General features: G+C 66.2%; 1 protein-coding gene across 1 annotated transcript in view; it reads left to right on the top strand.

Annotated features, from left to right (window-relative positions):
• Nucleotides 1-745: 745 nt before the first annotated feature.
• The window catches only part of SND1 (staphylococcal nuclease and tudor domain containing 1), an 83,437-nt gene continuing 71,514 nt past the window's right edge, over nt 746-12,668 (top strand). The window contains exons 1-7 of the mRNA XM_039389499.1: nt 746-920; nt 4,649-4,798; nt 5,989-6,109; nt 8,745-8,823; nt 10,595-10,755; nt 10,898-10,989; nt 12,212-12,370. Of these exons, the coding sequence (XP_039245433.1) occupies nt 849-920; nt 4,649-4,798; nt 5,989-6,109; nt 8,745-8,823; nt 10,595-10,755; nt 10,898-10,989; nt 12,212-12,370 (834 nt within the window). The 5' untranslated portion in view covers nt 746-848. The remainder of the gene's footprint in view (nt 921-4,648; nt 4,799-5,988; nt 6,110-8,744; nt 8,824-10,594; nt 10,756-10,897; nt 10,990-12,211; nt 12,371-12,668) is intronic.

The raw sequence follows: 12,668 nt of genomic DNA, 5'->3' as shown, positions 1-12,668 counted from the left end.
CGGGAGTCGTTGGGGAACACTGTGAGCCCCCCCCAGCACTGGGGACCCCTCACTCCTGAACCCCCATGGAGTGACGCTGGGGGACCCCAGTCCCGCCATGTGGGGGTGTGGGGGTGTCTCCTTCCGCTGACCCTCCGTGGGGCTCTTCTGGGGGAACCCCTTTCCCGGACCGCCCCCACGAAGCTGTGCTGGGGATTCCCCTTCCCCCGGTCGCTCTGTGGGGCTGCACTGGGGGGTCCCCCTTACCGCGAACCCCCATGAGGCCGTGCCAGGGGGCCCTGGACCCCCCCCCGGGAGTGTTCTGCCCGCCCCCCATGCCCCGGTTCCCCGGGGACCGCTCTGGGATCCCCCCGTTTACCCCCATCCCGCGCCCCCCCGTGCCCAGCGATGACGTCAGGGGGCGTGCTCCCCACGAGACCCCGCCCATTGGTGACATCAGTGGGCGCGTCGCTCAGGCCCCGCCCCCGGCGCGAGGCCACGTGCGCGCGCGGTCCCTTTGCCGACGTGTCCCTGGCGCCGCGCGCCCCGGAAGTCCCGCCCCCTCCCTCGCTCCGGGGGGGCGTGGCCGAGGGCCGTGACGTCACCCCGCCCCACCGCCCCTCGCCTCGCGGGCCCCGCGAGCCGCCATTGGCCGAGGCCCGGGGGGGCGGGGCCGCGCGCGCAGTGGGGGCGGCCGCCCGTTGGCCGGGGGCCGCGCGCGGGGCGGGGTCGCACTGAGGCCCCGCCCACCGAGGCTCCGCCCCGCGGTCCCTTCCGCGCTCGCCCCGGGCCCGGCGCTCCCCCCGCCCGGTCCGACCGGCACAGACCGAGTGAGCGACCCCGCCAGCCCGACCCCGCCCGGCCGCCACATGGCCTCCGCGGCCAGCTCCGGACAGGCCGGCTCCGCGCCGCTCACCGTGCAGCGCGGCATCGTCAAGATGGTAAGGGCTCTGCTCGCCGCCGCTCCGCGGGGCCGCGGCCCCGCCGGTGCTCGGGGCCGCCCCAGATCCCGCAGCTCCCTCCGGGACTCCCCTCCGCTCCCCGCCTCCCGTCCCGGTGCCCGGGCCCCCCAACGGCCGGGCAGCGCCCCCGGGCCCCCCCCGGCGGCGGCCGCTGCTGTCCCGCTCCCCCCGGCGGCCCCGGGACCCCCGCGGGCCGGGGCTGCTGGAGCGGGCACGCCCGGGCCCCCTCCCCGTGCCGGGGCCGGGGGCTGTGCGGTCCCGCCGTCCCGGGGCCGTCCCGGCTGCGGGGAAGGGGCAGGACGGGCTTTGGGTCCCGCGGGGGGCTGGGTCGGTGGTCCCGGTCCGCTGCCCCACCGAAGCCCCCCAGACCCCCGGGGGAGCTCGGGGTTCCCGGCGCCGTGAGCGGCGGCCCCGCGGGGACACGGGACAGCGGCGGGTGCCCCACGTGCTCCGCTCCTTCCTCTTCCCGGGCTGTCCCCGCGGACGGAGCCCCCCCGTGCCGGGACGGAGCGGCGGGGTGGGATCCCTCGGCCCCTCCGGGGTCCCGGAATGGGGTTCCGCCCGTCCCTCCGTGCCGGGTCCCCACGTGTGTTGTCGGTGGAGTCCCGGAGAGCGAAGGTCGGGCTCGGTCCCGGTCCCCATGTCCCTTCCTGGTGTCTGTCCCGCCCCAACCCGGTACCTGCCGTGCCCCCAGACCCCCCAAAGCCGCGTGCCCGAGTACAGGTGTTTCTGGGGGTCACAGGTGACCCCTCCATTCCCCTCCTACTGCTGCCTTTAGGGCGAGAGTTTTACCCGGGGTGTCCCTGCACCCGGAGCTTGAGGCAGCCGTGGGGACAGGGCTGGGGACACCGAGGGGCTGGGACGGACCCTGGAGGTTTGGGGATGGACCCCAGAGGTCTGGGGACAGACACTGGAAGTCAGAGTGGACACTGGGGGTCTGGAGACACACACCCTGGAGGTTTGAGGTTGGACCCCAGACGGCTGGGAACAGACAGCAGAGGTCTGTGAATGGACACTGGAGATTCGAGGATGGACACCAGGGGTTTGGGGACACTGGAGGTCTGGGGATGCTGCTGCCCCTGTGCTGTGTCCCACTGGAGACAGGATCCATTCCTGCTGCCCTGTGCTGTGTCCCACTGGAGATGGGCTCTGTTCCTACTGCCCTGTGCTGTCTCCCAGCAGGTTTTGGGATGCTCAGGAAAACGCACGCCTGGCTGCTCGTGCTGGCCCGGCTCTGTCCGAGGGGCTGTGGATCTGTCCTGGGACTTTGGGCAGGATTCTGGTGCCTGCTGGCTGGGAGGCAGCTGTGCCTGGGGGCACTGGCTCTGGGGACGTGGTGTGTCCTGTGCCCCGTGCCTGGGGGTGGGTTATGCTGGGATATCCTGGAGATGTACCCTGTGGTCCCCTTCCCTCTCCGGGGCAGCCAGCTCAGAATTCCCCCTGGTCAGGTGGGTTCCCTGCTCTCTGGGGTGACACTGGAGCTGGGAGGTGGCGGGAGCAGCAGGAGCAGTGCCAGCCACATGCTCCGCTGTGGTTCCCATCACAGCTTTGAGGCTTTGGGGCTCCTGATGCACATTTGCCCTGGAATCACAGCAGGACCAGGATGGGTGAAGAGCAGGAGCTTCCCTCCCATTCCTGCCAGGGATTTTACCCCTTTGTGCCCCACGGGGGCAGCTCTGGACCCTGGCTATGCTGGCACGACCCCGGTGCCATCCACTCCCGGGATGTGCGAGGCCGTCTCCAGAGCCCATCCAACCCGTGTCCCTGTTCTGTGTCCTGGCCTTGGAGCGCCCCTTTTCCAGCCTGGTTTAGGCCCAGGTTTCTCTGAGGGAGCCCTCGGCAGGGCTGGGTGGGATGGGAGTGGGATGGTTTTGCCACCCTCGGCGGGTGGGAGTGGGATGGTTTTGCCGGTGAGGAGGAGCGTGGCTGGGGCTGGCAGGGGGGACAGTGACACCTGGGTGGGTGACCTGTCCTGATCCCATCACTGCCCAATCCCTGGAGCAGCTCCCCAGCCGGGATCTGGACGGGCAGTGTGTGGGTGACAGATGGACAGTGTGGGTGCTCCCTGGGCAGGACGGGGACACGGGGACACGAGGCTCTGATGTCGGGTGTCCATGTCCCCCCAAAGCACTGCATGGGCTGTGGGACACCGGATCCCATCCCGGGATCCAGGGTTTGTGTCAGTAATTGAACCAAGCAGCTGCAGCATCCCCTGGCCTCCCCATGCCCTATAAATGAAAGATTAAGGTTAATTACAGCCATGAAACCTCTAAGTCCTTAAGTACGGAGCGCTGAGCCTGTGCCGGCATCACTCTGGGTGCGGCTTGGGATTCACTTCCAGCTCGATTCCCGCTGGCTCGTGCAGCATCCCGGGCTCTGCCGGAGTCCAGGCACGCAGGAGATGGTGGGGGGCAGCAAGTGTGGTGTGTGGGGCACGCAGACCCTCGGGGTGGGCGCAGTGGGGCTCGTTCCGGAGGGATTCGGCGCGAGCCGGTGTCCCTGGCCCGGGGCCGGGCTGGCTCTGGTGACAGGGACAGAGCCAGAGGGCTTTGGGATGCACCCCGAGCATCCGTGGGGATCTGGGGTGGCAGCAGGCCAGGGCACACGCCGAAACCCAACGCAGGGGTTGGATCTGGCAGCATCAATCCTGCGTGCCGGGAGCCAGCGCCGATCCCAGCGGGAACAGGGAGATCCCGGCACGCTCGGCCTGCCTGGCTGGGAGCCTGGCTGAGACCTTGGCTGTGCCACTGCTGGCCTGGGGTCTGTGTGGGGATGGAGAACGTGAGGAAACCTGGAAGGTGGGATGGCCCGGCTGGGCTCATCTGGCAGGGCAGCACCGGGAGTGAAATCCTGATTTTCCAAGTTCTTGAGAGCACCCTGTGTGTGATTGTGCTGCAAAGGAGGGAAGGGGATGTTTGACAGTTCCTGCTGTGAATCTTTTAAAATCATGGAATAGTTTGGATGGGGAGGGACCTTAAAGGTCATTTCATTCCACCCCTCTGCCGTGGGCAGGGACACCTCCCACCTCCAAGCCCCGTCCAACCTGCCCTTGGACACTTCCAGGGATCCAGGGGCAGCCACAGCTGCTCTGGGCAACCTGGGCCAGGGCCTGCCCACCCTCCCAGCCAGCAATTCCTTCCCAATATCCCATCCATCCCTGCCCTCTGGCACTGGGAAGCCATTCCCTGTGTCCTGTCCCTCCAGGCCTTGTCCCCAGTCCCTCTCCAGCTCTCCTGGAGCCCCTTTAGGCCCTGCAAGGGGCTCTCAGCTCTCCCTGGAGCCTTCTCTTCTCCAGGGGAACCCCCCTAGCTCTCCCAGCCTGGCTCCAGAGCAGAGGGGCTCCAGCCCTGGCAGCAGCTCCGGGGCCTCCTCTGGACTCTCTCCAGCAGCTCCACGTCCTTATCCTGGGGCCCCCAGAGCTGGAGGCAGCTCTGCAGGGGGGTCTCACCTGAGAGGGGCAGGATCCCTCCTCTCCTGCTGGGGATGAGCCCAGGACATGGCCCTTGGCTCCATCCTGCATCTCCAAGCAGGAAACCTGAGCCAGCTCCTGACTCTCCGGGCCGTGGGACACTGTGGAGTTCCCGGGATGGATCCCTGTGTTCTGTCTGTCCATGCAGCATCTCCTCTCCGTGCTCTTGGCCCCGGGCCCCCTCCGGCTGCCCCCGCCGGGTCTGGGGGCCCCCCGTGACCCCTCCTTGTCCCCGCAGGTGCTGTCGGGCTGTGCCATCATCGTGCGGGGGCAGCCCCGGGGGGGGCCCCCCCCCGAGCGCCAGATCAACCTCAGCAACATCCGAGCCGGGAACCTGGCCCGGCGCGGGGCCCCCGGCCAGCCCGACGCCAAGGACACCCCCGACGAGGTGGGTGCTGCCCTGGGGCTGCCCCGGGGCTCAGGGCTGCTGCACACCCCCCTCAGCTGCACTGCCCCTGCCCCTGCCCCTGCCCAAACTGCTGCCACCGGGCACGGGCAGGTCCCTCTGGCCTGGGGACATGGGGGACGCTGGGGGGGACAGGGTGAAACAGCCCTTCACTCAGCCTTTCAAACGATCCTTTCCCTGCTCCAGCCCCCCCAGGGTGGATTTTGGGGTGAATTTCTCCTTCCTCACCACTCTGTGGTCACACACGTGCCCGGGACGGGATGAGGGGGGCACGAAGGGGTTGGTTTGGGGCTCGAGGGGGTTGGTTTGGGGCACGGGGGCTTGATTTGGGGCGGGCACGTTGGTTTGGGGTATGGGGAGGTTGATTTGGGATGTGGCAAGTTGGTTTGGGGCACAGAGGGGTTGGTTGGTACCTGAGGGGGCTGGTTTGGGGCGTAGGGGGTGTTTGGGACGCTGGTGGGTTGGTTTGGGATGCAGGGTGTTACTTTGGGACCGGGGGGTGCTGGTTTGGGACAGGAAGGGGGTGCAGCAGGACCGGGAGCAGCAGGTTCGTGCCAGAGGGACCCCGGCCCGGCCCCCCACCCCGCCGGCCCCGGCCCCCCTCCTGCCAGCCCGGGGGTGGTGTGGAGCGCTGGCAGCTAATTGCTCTCCCTGGGGAGTTTTGTCTTCCAAACAGCCTTTAAATGTCACTCTTTTCAAAAATTACGCCTGTCAGCTTCGCTAATTGTTTATGAGCACGTCATGTTCCCTCCCCCGGCCCGCGCTCCCGCCCACCCGCTGCTGGAGCGGGGCTGAGCTCCCGGGGCTCGGAGCCTTCCCGGGGCTGGGCACGGGGGGCCGGCAGAGCCCCGCTCCCCGGCAGAGCCCCTCTCCCCCGGCAGAGCCCCCTGGCACAGCCCCGCTCCCCCCGGCGGGCACGTCCCGCCCTGCTCCTTCCCCACGGCTCCTGCACAGCCCCCGGGGTGTCCGTGGGAGCCGGGGTGGCTCCGGCCCCACTCCCGCTGCCCCAGGAGCTCTCCCAGGCTCAGCTCGGTTTTTGGGGAGCACGAGCCCAGCTGGAAATGCCCCCGTGAGCCCTCTGGCACAGCCCTGGAGCACACGTGGAGCAGAGCAGGAGCCCCCGGGGGGGCTCTGGGTTCCCCTCCTGCTCACGGGCACTGCTTCCCCTGCAGCCCTGGGGCTTCCCGGCCCGGGAGTTCCTGCGGAAGAAGCTCATCGGGAAGGAGGTTTGCTTCACCGTGGAGTACAAGACCCCACAGGGCCGGGAGTATGGGATGGTGTACCTGGGAAAAGGTGAGCTGGGGGGGCTGGGGGAGTATGGGATGGTGTACCTGGGCAAAGGTGAGCTGGGGGGGCTGGGGGAGTATGGGATGGTGTACCTGGGGGGGCTGGGGAGGGTAAGGGAGTATGGGATGGTGTACCTGGGGAAAGGTGAGCTGGGGGGCTGGGGGAGTATGGGATGGGTGTATGTAACCTGGGCAAAGGTGAGCCTTGGGGGGGCTGGGGAGTATGGGATGGTGTACCTGGGGAAAGGTGAGCTGGGGGGCTGGGGGAGGGCGAGGGGAGGACCGGGGGGGGCAGCCAGGGCATGGGTTGGGTGCACTGCCAGCAGAAGGATGCATTCCCACTTTTCCATCGCTTTTCCACGAACACCCAGCGTTTGGAGGGGAGCGAGGTCCAGCCCTGCTCCCTCTGCCCCAGGAGCTTTCCTGGGCTCAGCTGAGGGGGTTCTTTAGCATGAACCCAGCTGGAAAACCACCTGTGACTTCTTCAAGGGGGACGGAGTGGGACAGTGGAGGTGTTGGGATGCACTGTAGGCAGCAGAAGGATGCATTCCCACTTTTCCATGGGCCCCAGCTCTGGGAGGAGAGTGGTGCCCAGTGCTGGTCGTGGTGCAGAGCCGGAGCATGGCCATGCTCTCCGGAGCTCCAGGCACACGGGCATCGGGTGAATTCCCACAGGTTTCCCTTTTCCGTCCTTTTTGTTGTTATAAATCCCTTGCTTGTCTGTGGCTGAGATTCCCAAGAGGAAGCAGCTCCCCTGGATGGGTTTTGGGGCTCCCACTCCCTGTGGTTGCCCCTCAGCCATCGCCCGGGCTGGTGGGAGAGAGGCTTGGAGGTGACCACATCCTGCTGCCAGCTCTGCTCCTGCTCAGAATTCCCCCAGGACTGCAGAAGGGGGAGGAGATCTCGGCATGGGTGGGTTCCTGGGAAGTGAATGCTCACCAGGACCCAGCTGGTCCTCCCAGTTCCTGGGGCAGTGGATGCCCCAAGTGACCCATGTGCCTTCAGTGGGATATTTGGGATACAGCCAGGGCTCAGGCACAGCTCCTGTCCCATGGGGGGCCCAGGGGCCTCTAGTTGTGGATGGGGAAGGAGGGAAGGACCAGGAGCGGGCAAAGGGCTGGGAAGGAGCTTGGGGGCTGCTGAATTTTGGGGCGGTGTCCCCAGAGCCCTGGGACAGACTGGGGAGGTTGGGTGCCCTCGGCCCCACATCCCTGTGGGCTCTGCTGCCATCCAGGGATGGGCTGGAGAGGGTGAGCGGGTGCCATGAGGCATCCTGGTCTCCAGGTATGCTGCCTGTGGCACTCAGGGCCTTTCCTGGCATGGCTGTGGCACTTGGGAGCCAAACCACTACTTGGAGTTCAAACCACTACAGGAGCCTTTCCCACAGTGGGAGCAGGAGGTTGGCTCTCCTGGCTGGATTGTACTCGTGGCCACATCCAGGGCTTTTCCTGAGGCAGCAGCACGGCTGGAGCAGTGGGGGTTTCCTGGAGGCCCAGGAAGGAAGGGGGTGGCCCATGGTGGGGGCAGAGGCTTCCTCTGGGCCCAGGCAGGATGAGGATCACCAGCCATCAGCTCTGTGGCACCCGGATCCACCCCACAGAGGGTCAGTGGGTGTGCCCGTGGCCCACAGCCCCCTGGGAGGCTGGAGCTTGTTCCTTGGAGGATTTGGGGCTCAGTTGGATGTGGCTAGGGTGGGCAATAGCCTGCTTGGACCCCCTTTCCGCCAGCACCTGGCTGCTGTGAGGGCATTCCAGAGCTGGATTCCCGTGGCCGCTACATCCAGCACACTCAGGCAGCATCTCCTGTGTCCCCCTGGGGTCCCACTCCAGCACAGGAACATGAGACCCCCGTGGTCCCCAGGCTGCAGGAAAGGGGAATGGGACCCTATGAGCTGCCAGGTCCCCTGAGACCACAAGTACCTGGATATCAAAGTTATCTCCATGCTCAAGGAATGCTTGGACAAGGCTCTCGGGGACATGGTGGGATCCTGGGGTGTCCTGTGCAGGGCCAGGAGTTGGACTCATGATCCTGGTGGGTCCTTTCCAGCTCAGGACATTCTGTGATTCATTCCTGAGCTTCCAGCTTGCTGGGGGTCTGGGAAGCCCTTTGGGATGGGGATCCCCCCTGGAGAAGCAGGGATTGGAATCACAGTCCTTTAGGTTGGAAAAGACCTCCAGGATTGAGACCAGCCTTTGATTTTGGAGAGCTGCTGCTCTCCACTTCCCCCCAGAGCAACTCTTCAGCCTGGGCAGGCCCTGGAGACACAGTCTGGGACACAAAAAAGCTGGAGAAGGTTTTGCTGTTGGCTCTGTGGTGCTGCCTCATCCCTGTGCAGCCTCTCCGGCTGCCAGGGCCTCTCCATCCCTGTTTCAGCCCAGCCTGGCAGGCGAGGAGGGGGAAATGAGGCAGAAAATGTTTCCTGATGAAATTTGTCAGGGTTTAAATGCTATAAATGTGGGAACACTGTGACAGTTTCCCTGGCAGCTGTGTGGCAGCTGCGTGAGGCTCCAGCTGGGGATTGCTCCAGCAACTTCCTACCTGGGATCACCTTGGGAATGCTTGCCAGGACTGAGGTCCGTGTCCCTCTGGGCTGCCCTGTGTGCCAGTGGCTGCTCTCCCTGAGTGCTCTGCTCTCTCCACAGACACGAGTGGTGAGAACATCGCCGAGTCCCTGGTGGCCGAAGGACTCGCCTCCCGTCGGGAAGGGATCCGGGCCAACAAGTACGTGCGGGGCTCCCATCCCGAGGTCCTCCCATCCCGAGGTCCTCCTGTCCCGAGGTCCTCCCGTCCCGAGGTCCTCCCATCCCGAGGTCCTCCCATCCCGAGGTCCTCCCATCCCGAGGTTCTCCCATCCCGAGGTCCTCCCGTCCCGAGGTTCTCCAGGCACGGAGCCCTTGGGTCCCTCGGCTTTGGCCTGGCACCAGACCCTGCTGCCCAGCTCCCTGTGGTGCCCGGGTTCCACGGGCATTCCCAGGGGCACAGTGTCCCATTGGGGTTGGTGTGGGAAGGGGCTGGGCAGGAGGACCCGACTGGCTCCTTTCCTGGGATGCCAAAGTGCCAGAGCTGTGTCCTGGGGCTGCGGAGCAGGGAATCTTCTGGAGCTCTTGGTCTCTGTACAGTCACACCTGGTGTGGAGTTGAGGTGCTTTAATTCCTGCTGCAGAGGTGGTGGTGACATTCCTGCCCCTTGTCCTGCACCTGGGATCCCATTCCAGAGGTGTGGGTCAGTTCCAGGGCAGGGCCAGCCTCGTTTGTAGGATCAGGGAATCCCAGGATGGTTTGGGTGGAAGGGACCTCAAAGCCCATCCAGTGCCACCCCTGCCATGGGCAGGGACACCTTCCACCAGCCCAGGTTGCTCCAAGCCCCGTCCAACCTGGCCTTGGACACTTCCAGGGATCCAGGGGCAGCCACAGCTTCTCTGGGCAACGTGTTAAATATCCCTGAATTTGTTGTGACAGCGCGTGGCAGGGCTGATGTCAACACTAGTTGCCGCTTTGGTGGCCCTTTGGTGGCCCTTCAGTGGCCACCTATGTGTGCAGGACTGGGCTGGTCCGTGGGCTGGCACAGCACGTGCCCGGGTTTGCCATCCCTCCTCCTGAACCTGCCCTGCCCTGCTGGGGGTCGGGAATGCTGCTGCTTTTCCATCGTGGCGCTCAAAGGCAGCCTCTGGAAGGTTCCCATGGGCTCGGTGCCCCCAGTGTGTGGGAGATGGTGCTCCCAGCCCCCATTCCCACACGGATGGTGCCGGGGTGATCCCCGGGGTGATTCCCGGTGTGATCCCCGGTGTGATCCCCGGGGTGATCCCCGGGGTGATTCCCGGTGTGATTCCCGGGGTGATTCCCGGTGTGATCCCCGGGGTGATTCCCGGTGTGATTCCCGGTGTGATCCCCGGTGTGATCCCCGGGGTGATTCCCGGTGTGATCCCCGGGGTGATCCCCGGGGTGATCCCCGGGGTGATTCCCGGTGTGATCCCCGGGGTGATTCCCGGGGTGATCCCCGGTGTGATTCCTGGTGTGATCCCCAGTGTGATCCCCGGGGTGATTCCCGGTGTGATTCCCGGGGTGATCCCCGGGGTGATTCCCGGTGTGATTCCCGGTGTGATCCCCGGTGTGATCCCCGGGGTGATTCCCGGTGTGATCCCCGGGGTGATCCCCGGGGTGATCCCCGGGGTGATTCCCGGTGTGATCCCCGGGGTGATTCCCGGGGTGATCCCCGGTGTGATTCCTGGTGTGATCCCCAGTGTGATCCCCGGGGTGATTCCCGGTGTGATTCCCGGTGTGATTCCTGGTGTGATCCCCAGTGTGATCCCCGGGGTGATTCCCGGGGTGATTCCCGGGGTGATTCCCGGGGTGATCCCCGGTGTGATTCCTGGTGTGTCACTGCTCACCCGGGCAGTGGGGCTGGGAGCGATCACAGCAGGGAAGCACCCGGGAGATGGATGTTCCCGGGATAAACCCCGCGGGAGCCTCACTCCGTGTCCCTGTGCCCTCAGCCCCGAGCAGAGCCGGCTGGCAGAGCTGGAGGAGCAGGCCAAGAGCGCCAAGAAGGGGATGTGGAGCGAGGGCACGGGGTCCCACACCGTGCGGGACCTCAAGTACACCATCGAGAACCCCCGGCACTTCGTGGACTCCCTGCACCAGAAGCCAGTCAATGGTAAGGTGGCACCGGACAGGAGGGCACGGGGGCACCGTGTCCTCCACCCTCTGCTGCCCGTGGTGTCGGGGACCGGCTGCCCGTGCCCGGAGCTGTTCCCACAGCCCCGGGCTCCGGGCACCGACGCGTGCCTCCTCCGCAGCCATCATCGAGCACGTGCGGGACGGCAGCGTGGTGAGGGCCCTGCTGCTGCCAGACTACTACCTGGTCACCGTCATGCTCTCGGGCATCAAGGTGAGCCCCGGCCCTGGCAGGGCCCCGCTGCCCTCCCTGCAGCACGGTCTGTGATTGTCACCAGCGTTCCAGGGCCTGGCAGGAGGGCAGGGGCTGCTCCGGTCCCTGCCCAGCTCAGGGGGGTGGAGCAGGGAGGGAGGGAGGGAGGGAGGGAGGGAGGGACAGCCTTGTCGCCTGCAGTACCGGGCTGGGTGCAGCCCTGGGTGTCACCATGGGGATGGGGACAGTTTGGGTTGGATGGGGACTGGCTCTGTGCTGCCAGGCCAGGCAGAGCCCGAGCTCTGGGCTGTTGGGCACCCTGGTTGTGATTATGCTGGGAGTTCATGGAATGGTTTGTGTGGGAAGGAACCTTAAAACCCCTCCAGTGCCACCCTGCCATGGGCAGGGACACCTTCCACCAGCCCAGGTTGCTCCAAACCCCGTCCAACCTGCCCTTGGACACTCCCAGGGATCCAGGGGCAGCCACAGCTTCTCTGGGCAACCTGGGCCAGGGCCTCCCCACCCTCCCAGCCAACAATTCCTTCCCAATATCCCATCTGACCCTGCCCTCTGGTCATTCCCTGTGTCCTGTCCCTCCAGGCCTTGTCCCCAGTCCCTCTCCAGCTCTCCTGGAGCCCCTTTAGGCCCTGCCAGGGGCTCTCAGCTCTCCCTGGAGCCTTCTCTTCTCCAGGGGAACCCCCCCAGCTCTCCCAGCCTGGCTGCAGGGCAGAGGGGCTCCAGCCCTGGCAGCAGCTCCGGGGTCTCCTCTGGACTTTCTCCAGCAGCTCCACGTCCTTATCCCGGCACCCCAGAGCTGGAGCTGGTCCCTGTATCCCAGTTTGCTGCTGGCAGTGTTTGCTGGGGCAGTTGCAGGGCTGTGTCAGTGGAACACAGCTCGAAGCACCGGGACACACAGACCCCCATCACAGCCCCCAAACTACACCCTGAGCACGGGGCAGAGTGCAGTCCCCTCCCCAGGGAGGTTTCCCGTCCCCTTCCCGAGGTTTTAGTGGCCATCCTGTGCCCTGCCTGTCCCCTGTGCCCTGACTGACCTCATGCCCTGCCTGTCCCCTGTGCCCTGACTCTCCCCTGTGCCCTGACTCTCCCCCGTGCCCTGACTCTCCCCCATGCCCTGACTCTCCCCCGTGCCCTGCCTGTCCCCTGTGCCCTGACTGACCTCATGCCCTGCCTGTCCCCCATGCCCTGCCTGTCCCCCATGCCCTGCCTGTCCCCTGTGCCACAGTGCCCCACGTTCAAGCGCGAGGCCGACGCTCCCGAGGTCCCGGAGCCGTTTGCGGCCGAGGCCAAGTTCTTCACGGAGTCCCGGCTGCTGCAGAGGGATGTGCAGATTGTCCTGGAGAGCTGCCACAACCAGAACATCCTGGGCACCATCCTGCACCCGGCAAGTGGGGCTGGGGGGCCAGGGAGGGGCAGGGTCCTGGTGGCTGTCAGGCATCGCTGCTGGAGACGCTAAAGGGGGTTGCTCCTGGTGCTCCCTGTGGGGGAACTGGGGGTCGTGGGCTCTTTCCTGGTGGATGTGGGAGACTCTGGTCCATCTGAGGAGAGCTGAGGCCTGTGGGTGTCACTGGGGTGCTCTCCACTAGCACTGGGAGCTGTGGTCAGACCTCACAGTGGTTTGGTGACCGGTGACGTGGAAGGGGCTGCACAGGGGGCTGCACGAGCTCCCCCCTCGCAGCGGG

Source organism: Pipra filicauda, unplaced genomic scaffold, assembly GCF_003945595.2.
Source record: "Pipra filicauda isolate LSUMZ 115617 unplaced genomic scaffold, ASM394559v2 scaffold731_size164108_pilon, whole genome shotgun sequence".
In the NCBI taxonomy this organism is placed as follows: Eukaryota; Metazoa; Chordata; class Aves; order Passeriformes; family Pipridae; genus Pipra; species Pipra filicauda.
Note: the sequence above shows the minus strand (reverse complement) of the source record. Positions and strands in the feature narration are given on the sequence as shown.